Below are 18,381 nucleotides of genomic sequence, written 5' to 3' on the forward strand. Positions count from 1 at the left end.
TCCACTCTTAAGGCCCAATCTCAGGACCACTGACTGTCAACAATTTATGTAAGGAAAGTTGGGGCAGGCTTAAGTGTTTGCAGGCATGGGGCCAAAGTGTGTGGGAGAGCAACCCCTCCCCCCATGTTTCCTGTGCCATTGGCTCTCTGGTAAAATCCTGGCAGCAACCCTGCTGCATAGCCACACTGATGCATTCAGTCAACCCTCGATCTTCCTTTGACCAAAGATCGCAGTGATTGTGTGTCCTGTTTAAACAAGATAAGGAGACCTTTTACAGATAGCATCGGTATGTCACAGCGCTGACTAGTTTTATTGCAAATAAGACTGTCACCTTGATTTTTTTTTCCCCCAATGAGTTTCACTGAGACTTTGGAAAACATCACTGGTGCTTTGCTTTTTAAATCCTCCTTATTCACAACATTGTGATTGGAGGAAAATCTGTAGAAAGACGAGGAAAAAGAGTCTCCGGAGGTTTAACCCTCCTCCTTCCCCCTCCGCCGGGCCAGGGGGTTTTCTTGGATTTTTCTGCATTTCATTCGGTTTGCGGGTTTCGCCTGCACTTGGCATCCAGAGAATTTGCTGCATGCCTTCCAACCAAACAATTGGCCACTAGGTTCCTACTCAGTGTCTGCAAAGTTCCCCGAGCTTGCAAAGCTGGCGCAGAAGAGAAGGGGGTCCCAGCAACAGCAGGGTCTCTGCCTCCAGGCTCCAGTGGCGGCTCTGTTCCGCTCAGCCCTTGCAGGCGGTCTCATTAAAAGGGCAGGCGGTGAATTCCCTCGCCGGGAAGCCCGCTGAGTGGGGGGTCCTTCCCAACCGGTCTCAGGCGGCTGCTGGGCTAGCACGAGAAGCAGCAGCGGAAAGGGGGAGCCGGCTGGGCGCTGCAGGAGAGGCGAGCCCCGCTTTGCTCCGCGTTCTCTGCCTTCCCGGAGCTGCTGATGGAGAATCTGCGCGGGACCCGGTTGCTGCAGCTGCTCCTACCCCTCAGCTTGGTCCCTTTGCTGGCGGGGCAAGGTAGGTCCGAGCCGGCCGGACACCCCAGCCGGGGCATGAGGAGCCTGTTCCCTGGGGAGCCTGGGCCCAGGAGTCCGCACCAGTGGGGCACGGGGAAACTGGTCCCTGTAGTGCCCGGCCTGGACACTGATTGCCCTGGGAGGGCATGTCCTGGCGGCCAGGGGGAAAGGTAACTGAAACACGGGAGGCTTAAAGGAGATGCTGTTCTATGTAAAGCCAGGGAATCCTGGCTCGTGTTCTGAGCCCATCGCCCCAAAGAGTGAAAGGGACTTGAGGGTGTTTTTTTTAAGAATGTGGTTAAATACCCAAAAGAAATTAAAAGGGCCCAGTGAAACAGCTACGGAGTTCCTCCTGACCGGCCTATGGAAACTCAATTGATAAGTGCTGAGCCCCCGCAGCTCCTGGAGACTGAGGGATTTCCCCACAAACACACCCCCTGAACTCCCCCATTCCCCACCCAGTGGCCAGCTGTTACATCCGGTGTTGCCATCCAGTGTTGCCAATGTAGTTGTTTTACACACACACACCCTTAAAATTCCAGTACCCCCTCTAATTTTAATTCCTGGGGAAAGTGAGTTTCAAGGGCATTCAGAACCTTGCAATACTGTGCCCTAAATCAGTGGTTCTCAACCTGTCCAGACTACTGTACCCCTTTCAGGAGTCTGATGCCAAAGCCCCTGCCTGTCCGCCCTGGGGGGCTGAAGCATGTAACTTATCTGTGGTGTGGGGCCCCAGGCAGTTGCCCTGCTTGCCACCCCCTAACGCTGGCCCTGGACTTGTGACCCTCCTAAACCTGTCCTGCGACCTCCCTGGGGCTCACGACCCTCAGGTTGAGAACCACTGCCCTAAATGAATGATTTACTTGGCACTGCTATTTACATATGTTGGGTGGTCAGTGATGTCTGGGCCCACCTACATTTAAAATCAGCATTACAATGAATTGTGAAATAGTATCTTGGTTAGAATCAAGGCCTTCTTGCTTGATATGTTTTAAACTCCGTTTTTCTCTGATAAAGGTAAGGCACAGCAGCTTCTTGAATATTCTAAGCCTGAAACATCATAGGTTTTACTTACATTAAAATCAGCACCCTCTGAAAAGGGAACAAATATATATTGACATTCAGTAAATGAGTGGTTTGATTTAACACAACACTTATTTTAAAATTAATTCTCATGAAAGATGACCAATTGAATTAACTGAAAACTAAATTACAAAAGATGAATTACTTCAAATCATTTCCTTACAGAAGAAAGGCTCTAATTTGGTTCAGCTCAATGGAAAATTCCAAAGGTGTGTGAAGGTGGCAAAGTGGTTACTTTATATGTAATAATAGCCAGTTCTTCGCAACAATCCAAACAAGTGATATGAGTATTGATATTACAGCAGCACCAAGAGGCCCGTTCAGAATTGGGGTTTCATTATGATAGGTGCTGTACAAACACATGCAAAGACATGGTCCCTGGCCAGTAAAATGTATAATCAAATAATGACAGATAAAAACCGATCAAGCAAATTATCAGTTACTATCACAATATATTGGGTTTGCAAATTCTCTTGTAGTACAGCACTTATCACAGTCAGCGATTCATACAGATTTTACTTTTTAAAAAGACAGGCATTAGCCAGTTCCACACCTCCCCCACCCTCCAAGAAGTAGGGAAGGAGGAGAAAAAAAAAAGGCTAGGAAAGCAATATCTACTGTGATAATCCGAAGATAGCAGTTACAGTACTTTTTCAGTTTGTTCAGACAACAGAACACAATTTTTTTAAAACATGCTTTTGATGTATTCTACTGGCTGTTGTGAATAATTAAAATTATTATGCACAACTGTTGTAAAATGTTTACTAATTTCACATTATGACTTCATTGCACATTTTACCTCAACTACTGAGTAAATTTTGTAAAATCTCTGAATTTATATTTCTGATTACTGGTATATTTTTCTAAGTATTTCTGTGACTATAGTATATGCTCAAGATGATCAGAAATGGATCCCTCATATTTGGCTTCTAACTCCATATTTAGGCATCTAAATGCATCATCTGATTTAAAAAAAAATGCTTTTACTTCATTGATAGCTCCTGGGTACTAAACACTTCTGAAAATCAGAACATGGGATTTAGGTGCCTAAACAGGGACTGAAGGTCCTTCCATTGAACTCCCGTTTTGGAAATCTTGGTCTTAATTCAACTGAGAGATTGTTCTAAAACTTCATAAATATAAACATTAAATAAGGTCATTTTTATGAATTACTTTGCAGCAACACCTATTTGTGCAGGCCAATGGACCAATTAGGGTGTTTTTTACATGAATAGCTTTAATGCACACTAATAATCACATTACTAATACAACTGCATCTTCTGCATATATGTACAGTCAACATCAAGAGCAAGGACCTGTTACTGTCACTTCTCTTAATTGTTCTTCTTGGTGTTAGTGTGTGTGCTATCAAATGTAGGGTTACCATATCTAATAAATAAAAAAAGAGGACCCTCCACGGGCCCTGGCCCTGCCCATTTCCCCACCCCTAGCCCCACCCTAACTCCGCCCCCTCCCACTCCCAGCCACGGGGAAAGGGCTGCCCCAGCGCTACCGGCTTTAGGGTTTGCCGGGCAGCCCCCAGACCCTGCGCCCCCGGCCGGCGCTTCCCCAGCGCAGCTGGAGCCCGGGAGGGGAAGCGCCCAGCCGGGGGCGCAGGGTCTGGAGGCTGCCCGGCAAACCATGAAGCCGGTAGCGCTCGGGCTTTGGGCAGCCCCTATGCCTCCGGACCCTGCACCCCCAGCCGGGCACTTCCCTCCCGGGCTCCGGCGGCGCAGGGTCCGGAGGCACGGGGGCTGCCCAAAGCCGGTAGTGCTCGGGCAGCCCGGCTCTTAAACAGAGCCGAAGAGGAGCAGAGCCTCCAGCCGCGGTGGCTCTGCTCCTCCCCGACTCTTCGGCTCTGTTTAAGAGCCGGGCTGCCCGAGAGCTACCGGCTTCGGGCAGCCCCCGTGCCTCTGGACCCTGCGCCGCCGGAGCCCGGGAGGGAAGTGCCCGGCTGGGGGTGCAGGGTCTGGAGGCATGGGGGCTGCCCGAAGCCGGTAGCGCTCAGGCAGCCCGGCTCTTAAACCGAGCCGAAGAGTCAGGGAGGAGCAGAGCCGCCATTTTCCTGGACATGTTCGGCTTTTTGGCAATTCCCCCCAGACAGGGGTTTGACTGCCGAAAAGCCGGACATGTCCGGGAAAAAGAGGACGTATGGTAACCCTAATCAAATGTAATGCAACTTCTCATAACTAAGGATCCCATTCTGCAAAGACAAGAAGGCACCCACTTCAACAGGACTTGTTCTTAGTGTGTAAAGTTAATCATGTGCATAAATCTTTGCAAAATTCGAGACCATATAAAGTTTAGAAACTCTATAATAGTGACTAAGATTTTACAGCAAGGACCATATATTATTTGTAACTTACAACTTACTCTGCTTGAAACCACTGCTCACTGAATAAAATGGATTATGTGCTTACATGATTGTGTCAAGTCAATGAATGAGCAATTCATCAGGCTGGGTCTTTGGTATGTCTTGGTACTACACACAGATAATGTAGCATAACTCAACATCTGGAAATGTCTAGTCAGTGTGAGCTTATAGTTTGTAATAAAAAAAATTCCACTGACTTCATGGAATGAGTTTTTTATTTTAAGATTATGATTTTTACATGTGCTTTTTTTCAGTAGTAAATCTTATAAGAGTTGTATGGGGGAAGTAAAACTTATAAAGGACTGACGAGGGCTATGTCTACGCTGCCCTGAAGTTCAGACTATGGGGGCATGAATAGCAGTGTGCACCAAAGTGTTGTGCAGTAATTTCCCCATGGGGTGAACTAAAAGGTTCCTAGAGCATATTAACAGAGTCCTGTTTGAAGAGGACAATGTTAATGCAAACTAGGAATCTTTTAGTTCATGCTCAAAGCATCCACACGGAGGCGTTACAGTCTGGCGCTTTGGTGCGCAGTGCTATTCATGACCCCATAGTCTGAAGAGCAGGGCAGTGTAGACATAGCCCTAAATCTGTGCTTTCTCATCTTAATTCGGGGGTGAAGTGGTTAAAAGGTTATTTTATAAACACTATAATTCTAAAATGATTGCAGTCTCCAAAGTACAGTTTTCAATTGAATTTCCAATTTTTATTAACTTTTTTTTTAAATCAAACCTGACATCTTATTGTAATCGGAGAATAGCAACATGGTAAACTCTTGTTTTTCATTTGTATAACTGAAATCTAACATGGTTGTGAAATCCAAGATGAAAATCCATATCAAGTTACTGCAATATATTTGTACTTTGTCAGATTTTAGGCATAATTTGATAACAGGTTGGTGGATATTTATTTATTTGCTTTAGCCAATTAACTGCAAGTTTCATATTAGGTTCACATGTGTTTTTAATAAATACTCCTGTTAAAAATCAACCTGTTCTACATCATCTGTATTAATAGTTTCTAAAATAAAATATGGGTCTTTGCTTTACATAGTAAAGTAGGCTGCGGGCAGTATGAAGGGGCAAAAAGAAATTTAAACTTGATGCAGTGGATATGTGGTGTCAATGGAGGGATTCAAAGAGGACGGTGACATGGTCAGATCATAGATGAGGAAGACAGTTTTAACATCCATGCTATGTATGGACCAAAGGGGAATAAAGTAGGTATAGAGGAGGTCAGAGGAGGAAGTTTTAATCAAAATGAAAAATAGTCAGGACATGATCAAGAGTTTTAGCTATGGGGATAAAATGGAAAGTTCATATCTCCAAGATATGGAGGAATGAACTGCGGGATGTGCACATGGTCTGGATATGCGAAAAGAAAGATGAACCCTGGTTTAAGGTTGTGTTACTGACAGTAATGGAAATTGGGACAAGCAGAGAAGGTGTAGGAGGAAAAATAAATGGCTTTATTTTTGCTGAGCTAAGGGTAAGCTGTTAGTGAGGCATCCAGGAGGAAATGTCAGACACCCAGACTGCAATATAAATAGGTGGAAGAAGATGTAAAAGGAATCACCATGGAGATATTTGCAATCATGTGAGTGAATAAGGTAGCTCAGGGATAAAATATATGGAGAAAAGAGGGGGCCAGAACCTTTTGGAAACCACCCAAAGATCAATAAAAGTGGGGAGAAGGATCCACAAAAGGAAACTCCGAAAGAGTGATCAGAGACAGTAGGAAAAACAGTGGAGGTTGGTGCCATGAAAACTGAAGGAAGGGAAGGGAAGCAGCAAAGAGATCAAGAAGGATGAGAGGATTATAGGCTGTAAGTTTTTGCTAGGAAAAAAAAGTGGCTTAGAAACTTTTGTCAGAGCAATTTCAGTGAAGAAGAGGAGAGGAGGTCAAGGCAGCATCTCAAAATGTCATGTTCTGTGTCTTTAGGGGAAAAGGGAGGAAGCAATATAAGTAGGTCCATTTTGGTCAATTTCACGGTGGTAGGATTTTAAAAATAGTAAATTTTCATGATTTCAGATGTAATTGTAGGGGTCCTGAGCTTCCACCTTAATTGAATTGACTCGTTAGCACTGACCACACCCCCACTTGGTACAGCAACTCCCATCTTTTCATGTGCTGCGTATTTATACCTGCCTAATATATTTTCCACTCCATGCATCTGATGAAGTGGGTTTTAGCTCCATGGCCTGAGTTCTACAAACCTGACTCAGCTGACACGGGCCAGCCGTGGGTGTTTTATTGCACTATAGATGTACCCTTAGTCATGGATTAGGATCCTATTGTGCTAGGCACTATACAAATACAGAACACACAGATAGTCCCTGCCCCAACTAGCTTACAATCTAAGTAAAGACTAGTGTATCCAGTTGTTATTTTGGCTTTTGACCAGGTCTTTTCCTTACTCACAATCAATTTATTGTTTCCTAGTCAAGGAGGTGACCTAATGGACAAGAACTCTTCAGGGTGTGTCTGGTCTGGTCTTTGCTCCTCTCCTTTGGGCTAGTCTCACTGGAAGCTGGGCATCATATCTAAGCCTGACTGAGGTGATATTAGCTTAGTGTTTGTATAGTGTTTAAGATATTCTGTAATTCTTAATTCATTATCATAATCAGGAGTGCATTGCTACACTCTAAAAAAAGAAAAATTAATGTGCTGATTTCTTTTATTGAGTTAAAGGAGAACTTCAATCTACATTTCTTCAATCGGGGAAAAAAGTTAACACGTTTATTCTTCAAATTATCCATGTCTACTGACAGAAATAGCTCATTTCGACCCACTGGCCTGAGTCATTTATAAAAGACTATTCTCTGAGAACCTGATAATTTGTCTATATAACTTTGGGAGATGCTATTGAGTTCTGAGCTAAATGTCTTAAAACATTCAAAGATGTCACAGACAATGAAACTTTAAATTTCATGTTATCCGGTACCATTCAGCAAAATAAAAGATAAATCTGAGCAAAATTTTGGCAGAGTAACAATGTGATTATAATATAACTGAATTGAATGGCACAGTCTTTGATAAGGGGGGAAATATTAATAATTTCAAAAATTCAGCTAAACCCATATTTTAGTGTCACATACAAAGTACCTTAAGTATATGTGGAAATTGCCCTTATCGTATTCTCTTATTTAACCAAAATTTCACTATTGACTCTTCACAGAATACTGAATACTAAATCCCAGTGCTGGCATTTCCCTCACACTGCTGTCTAAGTTTATAGCTGTTTCTTATTTGAGCTTAGTAATAGAGAAGAGGACCTGATGCAGCAAGGGTGTTTTTATATCAGCACCTGAATAACTTATATATACACACACACGTTCTAAGACTGCCATGTTAAAATATATTTAAAATTATGTATTTTAAAAATATATACCTTTTATCTTTTTATGAAGCTTACTTGGAGTCATTCAATACTATAGTGACATGCTGTAGAACTGTTGCAAGTAATACAGCAGTATAAAATACAAACATCATGGACTTTCCAAAGTCCAGACTCTTATCACAGACAAGATTTCAAATTCAGGTTCATGGTGTATTTTCACATCCCATTCTTGGCAGAATAGTTATGAGAATTGGACATCAAATTTACTGTGGGGCAGACATAGCTTGAAATGGAGAGGGATGTAAAAGTTGCAGTTAAGAGGCAGCCAAGGTAAAAATTTTCTCCACAGAAAGAACCATTCCTATATCATTGGAACATAAATAAAATATAATCCATGTTATGCTCCTGCTTTATAAACCTCACTGGCACTTCCTAGCCCATATGCTTACTAGTTATTTGAATCCTGATTTGGTATCCCGTGAACTTTAACCAATTCACAGAATGTTTCCATTCAATTTTTTTAACATGGCAGCCATAGAATAACAAAACCTTAAATCACTCATTCCTTATCTCTCACTTCAACAAGATTCTTGCCTAAACAATTTTTACAATGTTACTTAATCTCTACATAACACAAAACATAGTTACTCCCTCTAACTAAAAACGGCTGTTTGCGCCTGAAGTCAATTTTAAGATCACCATTGACTTTAGTGGGCTTTGGATCATGGCCTTAATCCACATCAGCAGGACTGATAACAGCTGATTGCATAATAGCCTCTCACAAAACCCATTAATCATAATACCTCTCAAGTTTAGAAAGGAGAAATCAATCTTTTGTTTTTAATTGAAAAGTAGAAAGATGTCGACATCTTTCGAAGCCATTTCTTCCACTGCTTGGGTAAAACTTTCTTTGGGTATGTCTACGCTACCCGCCGGATTGGCGGGTAGTGATCGATCTATTGGGGATTGATGTATTGCGTCTCGTCTAGACGCAATACATCGATCCCCGAACGTGCTCCCTGTCGACTCTGGAGCTCCACCAGGGTGAGAGGCGGAAGCGGAGTCGACGGGGGAGCAGCAGCCGTCGATCCCGCGCCGCGAGGACGCAAAGTAAGTCAATCTAAGTCGATCTAAGATATGTCAACTTCAGCTATGCTATTCTCGTAGCTGAAGTTGCGTGTCTTAGACGGATTTCCCCCTGCCCCCCAGTGTAAACCAGGCCTTTGTCTAGCACACCATAACATCCATGGAGGAGAGACGGAAGAAGAAATTCAGTCTCAGTATGTTTGGAAAAACCAACACATGTTCTCCATCCATCTTTTTTCCTTTTCTTCCCCATCTCCCTCACCCCCACTTTTTTCTAAGTAGCTAATAGAACCTCTTGGTGCCAAAGTACAGGACTGAAATCCTGGCCCCTGGACAGAACTCTCATTGAAATCACTGACAAGCTCTCATTGACTTCAGTGGGGCCCGGATTTCACTTCAGGAGAGTAAATCAGATGCAAACAGATTCTGGAATATTGCAAAAGTAGACTTGTCTATAAATGTCAATTGTAAAGGCAAACAGCAAAGCAAAACCACCAAAAATGTTTCTCCACATTTTATTATTCCATTATGTTTTAGAAGAATGGCCTCAAGGTAGGCTTTTTTGTATTGCTTGTTTTTTAACTTCCCTTTCTTCTCAAGAGGGCTGTGGCAGGTTCTTTGGATGGTATGAACCGTAGTGTGAACTGCAGTTTTCCCTCCGCAGTCCAGATCTCCCCTGTGTGGACATATGTCTGCATTTTAAATGGCATTGCTGGGCCTGTTTTAAATTCTCTAGTTACTTGGTTGGAGTAGGGGTGTATTGCCAGAGAGAGAAGCGGTGGCCACGGGCAAGGGTCCTCCTTTTCAGGAGGAACGTGTCTGAGGACCCTGATGTTACTTTATGCAGATCCCTGCAAAACCTAGGGCCAGCTCTGCACTTCACATGAATCATTTTTCAATCTGGGTAAAATTAATTGAAAACATCAGCAGTAAAATGTGGTCATTCATAACAAATTTCATTAAGCCTGAAGCACTCAGTGTTTGCTAACAGTGCATTTGCAGGAGAAGAGCACCAGACTTCATATACATGGGTCATTCACACCCAGGCAGGAGACCAGACTCCATATATCACTTCCATGTCTCCCATCACAGGCAGATCTTTACTAGAAAAATCTTTGATTTTCTTTGTAGTACTGTAAGCCATATCTGTCTTTCAGATAGTTGCATGAAATCCTGGACCTACTGAAATCAGTGGGAATTTTACCATTGACATCAATGGGGCCAGAATTTCACCCATTGTTTTTGAGTTGTGTATAGCACCAGATGTACTTGGTGCATTACAGGAGGAGAAGAAAATGGTCACTTCCAGGAGACAATTATATGGGGAGTCAATATGGTCCAGTAGCCAGAACACTGGGCTAGGAATCAGGTGACGTGGATTCTATTTCCTATTCTGCCACTGATGCAAGGTGTGACTTTGAGCAATCACTTCATCCTTCTGCACCACAGATTCTCCATCTATAAAATGGGGGTGGTATTTGCCTTCCTTTGTAAATCACTGCATGATCCAGGAATGAAAATATCTTATTTATTATATAATTTAAAAAAATCAACAACCGGAACCTGTATAAAACAAAGATAAATTAACAGTAACTTTACATTAGAAATAGCTCTAATCACAAGCCTCTTCCTCCAGAGTGTGTATTTCTGCCTGGAGCATGTGAAGTGAACTGTTCAGTGACTGGACTCTAATAATAAGAAAATGTGACTCTTGCTTTAGTCCAAGTTCTAACATACCTGCTGTGTGGTGAACCTTTGCACATGAAACAGACCTGTGACCCTTGTCGACTCATTAACAGTATTTAGGTTTGCTAAATCAGGTAATTCTGCACAAATACTATTAAAATTAAATAACCATCTCCATTAGCTTGATTTGTTTTTATTTTTTATCAGTTTCCCTCTGATTTATATCAACTGTATATTTATTTATTTATTTATTTATTTTATTTGAGTGGCCAAAATGTTATATAAATTTGCCTCTAGCTTTCTTTGAATAGTTCTGCATATATAGTTGATTGTAGTCACTCTTAAAGAATCAACATTTTAGATGTTCAGGAAGTTACATAAATTCACTTATAATTAATATCGTCCTTATATTGTTGAGGAGGGATGTCAAATGCTTCCTCTGTGTTATACAGTGTGGCTCATGGCTGCCCTCATCTTCAACATTAAAGAGTGCAATTCAGGGAGATGACGGTTCCTTCCAGTATTCAGTGCTCCATCTTGATCTTGGTGGGAAATGGACTATTGCATGCTGGGAGCTGAGTCCCTGTCCTACATCTTCATATTAAAGCATAAGGGTATCTACAATCTGCTCTGCTTAAGGATAATTAGGTGCAGCAGTTGGGGTCAGGACAAGCTGCTAATATATCCTACCATGTGGGCTGCAGAGAGGAGCCAGCAAGAGACTCCAGGTGATAGGAGGCAAAAGCAACCAAAGCGGAAGCAATGGATCTCTGGACATTCAGAGAACTTTTTTTCAATGTTGACTGGAGTTTTTCTGCTCTGTGTTAATTGGCCCCAATCCTTACCCTTCCTCACATTCTCTTCACCTCAGCTTCATTTCACAGTTGCCCCTCTTAGCCTCTTTCTATCTATCCTGTCCCCTTCACTCCCCCCATCCCCAAATAATCATGGAACTAACATGACATTTGCTACCATCACATTGTCCACTCAGCTTGTGTGTTCTCTTCCTTCCCCTACCCTGTGCCTGTCTTGTCTGGTTAGATGGTCAGCTCTTTGTGGCAGAAACCATCTATAACTCTGTCAGCACCTAGCACAATGAGGCCCCACTCTTGGTTGGCACTACCATAATAAACATGTTAAATATAATTAAAATACAACCCCTCACTTGGGCATCCCTATCTACTGCATAAGTGTGTCATTTCAACCTTAGCCAGGGTGCACAGGGAAAAAGTAATTGGCTGTCAACTGTAGTAATTATTAGCAGACTCGACACTGTTTGTTAAGGTCCTATGAAATATTCTGATTTTTTTTTTTTGTTCATTTCTATAGAAAATTCAGTGGAAAAATGCTGCAAGAGTGGTAATGAATGGGCAAGTCAAAAAAGACATTGCAATTCTCTGCCATTTATTTCTGAATCCAAAGAATGCAGGTATGTTATTATTTAATATTGATTGTGAAAAATGATGATGACCATCATTAGAGCTAGTTGGAAAATGAAAAATTGCTTTTGAAAGATTTGACCATAAAGTTTCGGTTTCCAAGGGAATTTTCAATTAGCTTTGAAATAATATTTCAAAAACCTACTTTTAAACATTTCCTTATAGTATTCCAACTTTTTCCAATTGGAAAATATTTAAAAAAGTGGAAATAAGGTTCCCACACACAGACTTTCTCACATTTTAAGCCCCCCCCCCTTTTCCAGTGCATTAAAAAAATAAGTGGGGAGAGGAGGAGGGAACAGAAGTTTTTTTGTTTTTTTGTTTTTTTTTTTAAGGGAGGAAAAAGAGAAACAAACCTCTGATGATCCAGAAACTTTAAATGGAAAATTTAAATTCTTTGGCTTCCAAAAACCAAAGGGAAAATGACATTTAAAATTGAAATTTAAAAAAAATTGTTTTGAATTTTCCTGTGAGAAAGCCAAAAATAGGGAAAATGTTGATTTCACTGAAACTTCATTTTCCTGTGGAAAACATTTTCGGGTAAAAAATCAACCAGTTCTAGCAGGTGTCATAGTGAGATTAAAGGCAAACTAGGAAAGAACTCTTGTTAAAACACTGGATTAGGACTCAGAAAAATTTGGGTTCAGTTCCTGGCTGTACCAGATTTTTGCTAGTTACTTATCTCTGCGCCTGGAGATATATCATCTATTAGAGTTTGTGAGGTGCACAAAGACTGGCGAAGGAGAGAGTGGGGCAAATGTCTAGGTAGATTGAAATCTGTATGTCAACAGGAGACTGGGAAGTTTGCAGAATTCTTGATGTACAGCTTGTTCTGGAATTGTATCTTATATTATGGAGAAAATTTTGTGGCTGTATTGGCATACAAGAAGTATATTTTTACACTTTGCTAAAATGGAATGGACTCAGCTAATCAGAGAACATGGATATGTGCAGTTAATCACATTATGGTAGTCTTCTGTAACTACAGTATGCAAATTCCTGCACTCTGGTTTGTTGATACCATTTAAACTCACTGTTCACTTTCTCACAGCAAATATGGCCATTCCAGTCCTAGTACAATTAACTGGAGGATGTTACTATGAATGTGTTCACTTTTACAAAAAGAATAGCAAATGTAAGTAGACAGCCTGCACCATGTCCGGACCAGAGAGAAAGTAAGAGATGGGCATTCAGCACCTGCACGGTCTGTTCTTGATGTGTCATGCACAACCTCATTAAACTCTTTGAGCTAGTTGCTATTGCCATTATTCATGTTAAGTAGCATAGTTCTCTTCAGGTAGGAACTATTTGTGAAGCAAAGCCCTACAGCAGGTAAGGGCAGACTGTCCTTTTATGGCCCACGGAGTTCTTTTATGCAGCCCACAGCTAGTCTCATTTTCAGTATGAAGGCACGATTCATAGAGAAGAAGAAAACTTAAAGCTCCTAGTATGCAGCAGTCCATCTTGATCTGAGCATCAAGCTTTTAGTTTCATGGCAATTTTTTGAGTAAGATTTTTGTTAATATCTTTTAAATAATGAAACATATATGTGCCAGAGCCTCAGCTGATGTAAACTGGTGTTGCTTCATTGGCTTCAATGTAGCTATATTGATTTATGCCAGCTGAGGATCTGGCCCAATGACAATAGAAATTCTTGGATACCAGTCAGCCAGGGACAGTAGCCAATATATAAAATTAGTATCTTTTACCCAATTTCTCCAGTGCAGTCAGAGCACGGAGACATCTGTATTTCCTATTTAGTTCTATATTTGGTTATATGCATAAGTAAGAGGGTACTAATAATAGTATAAGAAAAGCTAACATTTCTGGGAATAAGAAGGTCTGACTTGTTTTGGCTATGGTTTTGTATGTATAAAAATAGTCTTTGAGTGTAAGGATGAACAGATCGGCCAATTCCATTGATATTAAGAGAGCACTATTTCCTATTATGTGATCCAAAGAATGAAGTACTGAACTTTAAAAATACTATCAACATTTAACATATATAGTGTTTATACTAATCCTTGTAGATATTAGAGGCGTTATATTTTCTTTGGCACAAATATTTTATGTTAGTTTTGCCATTAAACCAAGTTGTAACACTTAAATTGTGGCTCTGACAATAATAGGGTTGGTAGTTTGAAAGGCAGCTTCTATATTTCTCCATTTAAAGCACATCACCCTGTCCTCTTCTCTCATTTCAAATGAATTGCGTAGTGCTTTAACCTTATGTAATTGTAGAAGTGTTGGATTGATCTTTGTTATGGAAAGAATGTCTTTTGCAGTCATGTCTGTCTGTTGTTTCTGACTTTTTTTTGCATTTATATTGGCATAGAAAGCAGTCTCTTGCGCACAAGAATTGACAGATAGGACTTAAATCCCAATTTAGGAAATACTTGAAGAGTGAAAAGAATTATAGACAAAACAAAGACAGGAAAAACAGGAAACCAAGTTTATTGAACAACTTGGAAGCAAGGGTATTTCTGATTTAAGGATCATTTGATTAATGTGAGCTGAGATTCTCATGAATAGTAATTTATTTTTTGAATATTGTAATTTTAGACAGAGACCCTTAAAACTTCATAGGAAAGCTTAAAAGTGTACTTAACTATAAATATAGCTGACTTGTGTATATACAGAAAGAGTCTAAGCATCTAAAATACTCTATTATGATAAACAGACACTGTATATTGCAGTCTCAATAAATAACGCACTAACTTTTAAAGTGCAGTTGTACTGAAAAGTCACTATTTAAAAATGGCATCCTTACCTGTATATTGTTTTGGGAATAATAATTTATTTACTTATTTATTTATTACTACTTTTTATCCCAGTTATCACTCCATCACTAATACAGCAGCAAGACCCTCAGCTGGATTGTTTTCTGATGTCACTTCATAAGCAAAATGTCAAGGGCCAAAGTCTGTTCTTCATTACATCTGTGCAACCCTATTCTAAACAGTGGTGTTACACCGATGTAATTGGGGCCAAAATGTGAAGTCAGGGAGCCTAATTCTCCTCTCATTTATACCAGTGTAAGTCTACTGACTTCAGTGCAGTTACTCCTGATATCCACAGGTGTGAATGAGAGCAAAATCAGGCCCGGTGGTTTAGCTTACAACTAAATGGGGATAGAATTTAGAAAGAAATTTTCAGAATGGTTCAGGACCCACAAAATGGCACCGGATTTTCAAAAGAGTTCAGCTCCTATTTAGGCACCCAAATACATTTCACAGTTGGAGCTGCTGGGTGTTGAGCACTTTTGAAAAACTGGCCATAAGTTATGTGACTTAATGACAACTGAGCTCTTTTCATACCAGAAGGAACTCCGCTTGACTTCCAAATTACAGGCTGAGCTTGCAGGACAGGCAGTTAGATGAGAATAAAACACCTTGTAAAGTGAGCAGATTTGATCAGGAAGTCAGAGACAACATAACAATGGACTCAGTCTGCCACTTTTACAGTCACAAAGTAGATCTATGCTACAAGGACTCTTTAATATTGAAAAGCCTGGATGTGAGCAGGTGCCTTTCCCAATCTATTTTATTCTGTGTATTGTTTTTAGTATCCCCTTCCTGGGCTTTGGCTTGATTAACAAAGAAACTAATAACAATATAACAAAGGCTCAAGCTCACTCCTCCTCCTAGATGGACTACTCCTGGGGTTCCTGCCTTAGGACTGCTCAGCCCACACCCTAGGTGGTCCTCTCTTTTTTTGCTCCCATCTCCCTTTATCTGAATCTGGGTGTGGCAGCAGAATCATCTTAACCCTTTTGCAGCAGGCCAACACTTACTAATAGGAGATGGAGGGAGATATTCCATGCAAACTCTGCCAGCCTGTTATGTATCTTCCTGGAGCCAGCCCCAGGGAATGCTCTCTGGATTCATTTCTAGTCTATGCAACCCCTTTTGGGATCTAACTCCAAAAGATGCCTCTGGTTGCCAGAGGACTTGCCAGCCATAGTAACTCCTTTTCCATGGGTCTGAGCACATTTCATGAGCTGGAGCCAAGGTTAGATTGAAAAGGTACTCATTCTTGCTCCACAATAACTAGCCTGGGCAGCAAGTAGGCCACTTTACCTCAGAGCTGGTCCGTCTGAGCTCCCTACTTGTAGAAGATTTTATATCTCAGAATAGATTTGGAATCCCCATGGATGCAGGTGACCTATTTGGCCTCTGCTGCCCAATTGTAGTCAGGATGTTCCAAGTCTCCTGCATACCCTGATGCCACCAGAATGGCCACCATTTCCCCCACAAACTACTATATTTCACTGTGTCATAATACTTTCCAAAGCAACGAGATTTTTGCATATGTCCCCTGTGACTAGAGCTGTGCAAATAACCTTTTTTTTTAATCAGGTCATTCCAAAAACAAAACAAAAAATTGTTTAGCTTAGAGCAAAACATTTTGTTCAACCTGAATCAATATGTTTTGTTTAGTTTTTGAGCTTTCTAACAAATATCTAATATTTTAAAATAAAATTTAAATGAATTTTCAGAACAAAAAATGTGTGTTGAATCAAAACATCAAAATGTTTCAGGTAGACAATATCAAAATGATCTAATGTTACAATATTTTTGGAATTATTATAAAGATTTTTTTTTTTAATTTACTGAAACAATTTGGCGAATTTGACATGAATTTGCAACTTGATTTGGTCAACCCAATCTGCATTTGTTTGGTGGAGGGGGGAAAAATGTTTTGGACAAAATTTCTACACGTGCCGACAGTACAAAGAGATAATAGGCCTAAAGTTTGGGTGAGCAGATTTTTTGACCACCTTCCTTCTGCCCACTGATCCTTTTCCCCAGGACATTTTCTAACATTCCAAACCCACACTAGCTTCACATAGGTGCCATTTATTTTTGAAAATTGGCCTGCCCAAGAAATGTCTCCTCCTTCCTGCCCAAAGGGCATTAGAGGTGAGATTCAGTTCTGGACCAATAATAGTTTGTGTATTAAAAAAAACCCTCATTACTTTAGATAACAGAATATAATGCCCCTTTGGAGCTAGAATTGGGAACTAATACTATTATTTATTTGTATTATGATAGCACCTAGGAATGCCAGTCACAGACCAGGACCCTATTGTGCTAGGTGATGTACAAACACAGAACAAAAAGACAGTCCCTGCCCCAAGGAGCTTACAATATAAGACAAGAGACAACAGGTAGATACAGACTGAAGAACACAAGGGAACAATGAAACACAAAGAAGTCAGCATGATTGGTAGTGGTCACAGCACACCAGCTGCCTAACTATTTTATATATGACTTTATAATTTTATATCATTCTAGTACTGGAAGGTTCTGACATGTCATACTTTAAAGTTGTGACACTTTAATGTTTAGAAAGTTTGGGGTCATTTTTGGAGATGTTTCATGTTTTAACTTTTCCTCTGTGCCCTGCTCATGGAATCAGGGCCACTCAGGCTTGTGGCTTTGGAGTCAAAGGATTTAAAAAAAAACAAGTCTCAAAGAAATATTTAAAACTCTACAAAATTCCTTGGCTAGTTTTTCATTAACATGTGGTATATTCAGAATGCATGATAGTGTGCCATGCTGTAAAAGTTTTATCAATACTCATTTGGGGTGACCAGTGTAATTCACTCATGGCTTCCTATCTTGTGAGTAATGTGCCCATCCCAAACTTAGGCTGATAAAACATTTATATCCTACCATGCCATCAAGATTTTCTCTCTATAATCAATGGTATAATCATAGTTTCCCTTTTTATGCTCATAAAATATCTTTCTTAATAAGCAGATGATCCCAAGCCACAAAGTCAAGGTCTGGATCAAAATTCATGAAGTTTGATGCTGTTTGGATCTAGGATTTAGGTTTGGGTCCATCTCTAATATTTTTTTGACAGGTGATCAACAAGCATGTATCTCTCTGGGACACCCCGTTTGGTGGCAGCGTGGAATCGGTGCTCACAGTGGGTTGGACATTCAGGTGTCCTGGCTTGCAGCCGAATCAAGTGAATCACTAAGCAAGTGATAGCTCAGGTCTCCTTGATTAGGGGTGGGGCGTGGTGCAGAGCAGACGAACAGTCAGTGGATCAAGCCTTCTGGCTTTAGACTAAAAGCTGAAAGCCATCTGTGGCTCAGGCCTCCTGCCTGAGTGCTAAGCAAATAAGCGGTTAATGGGTCAGGCCTTCTCGGTTAGGGCTGAACACACAAGCAGTCTGTGGCTCATCCAACCGTGAGTGCAGGGTAGGGGGGCCCAAGCCCACCCTGCGCCCTGATGTCCCAGCTCAGGGCCCTAGAAGCGACGGGTGATCCCTTAACAAGGTTGGCAGGGAAGTGTGGTGTCTCTGCCTTGCCTCTTAGAAACACAGCTGAGTCAATATCTTGGTTCCCTT

At 41.0% G+C, this 18,381-nt stretch overlaps 1 protein-coding gene across 2 annotated transcripts in view; it reads left to right on the top strand.

Moving 5' to 3' along the window:
• Positions 1-176: 176 nt before the first annotated feature.
• Positions 177-18,381, top strand: part of FBLN1 (fibulin 1) — a 105,690-nt gene continuing 87,485 nt past the window's right edge. For both annotated transcript variants that reach the window (XM_005299933.5, XM_005299934.5), the window contains exons 1-2: positions 177-1,011; positions 11,909-12,008. In XM_005299933.5, coding sequence (XP_005299990.1) covers positions 936-1,011; positions 11,909-12,008 — 176 coding nt within the window. In that variant the 5' untranslated portion in view covers positions 177-935. The remainder of the gene's footprint in view (positions 1,012-11,908; positions 12,009-18,381) is intronic.

This window comes from Chrysemys picta, chromosome 1 (assembly GCF_011386835.1).
Source record: "Chrysemys picta bellii isolate R12L10 chromosome 1, ASM1138683v2, whole genome shotgun sequence".
Lineage (NCBI taxonomy): Eukaryota > Metazoa > Chordata > Testudines > Emydidae > Chrysemys > Chrysemys picta.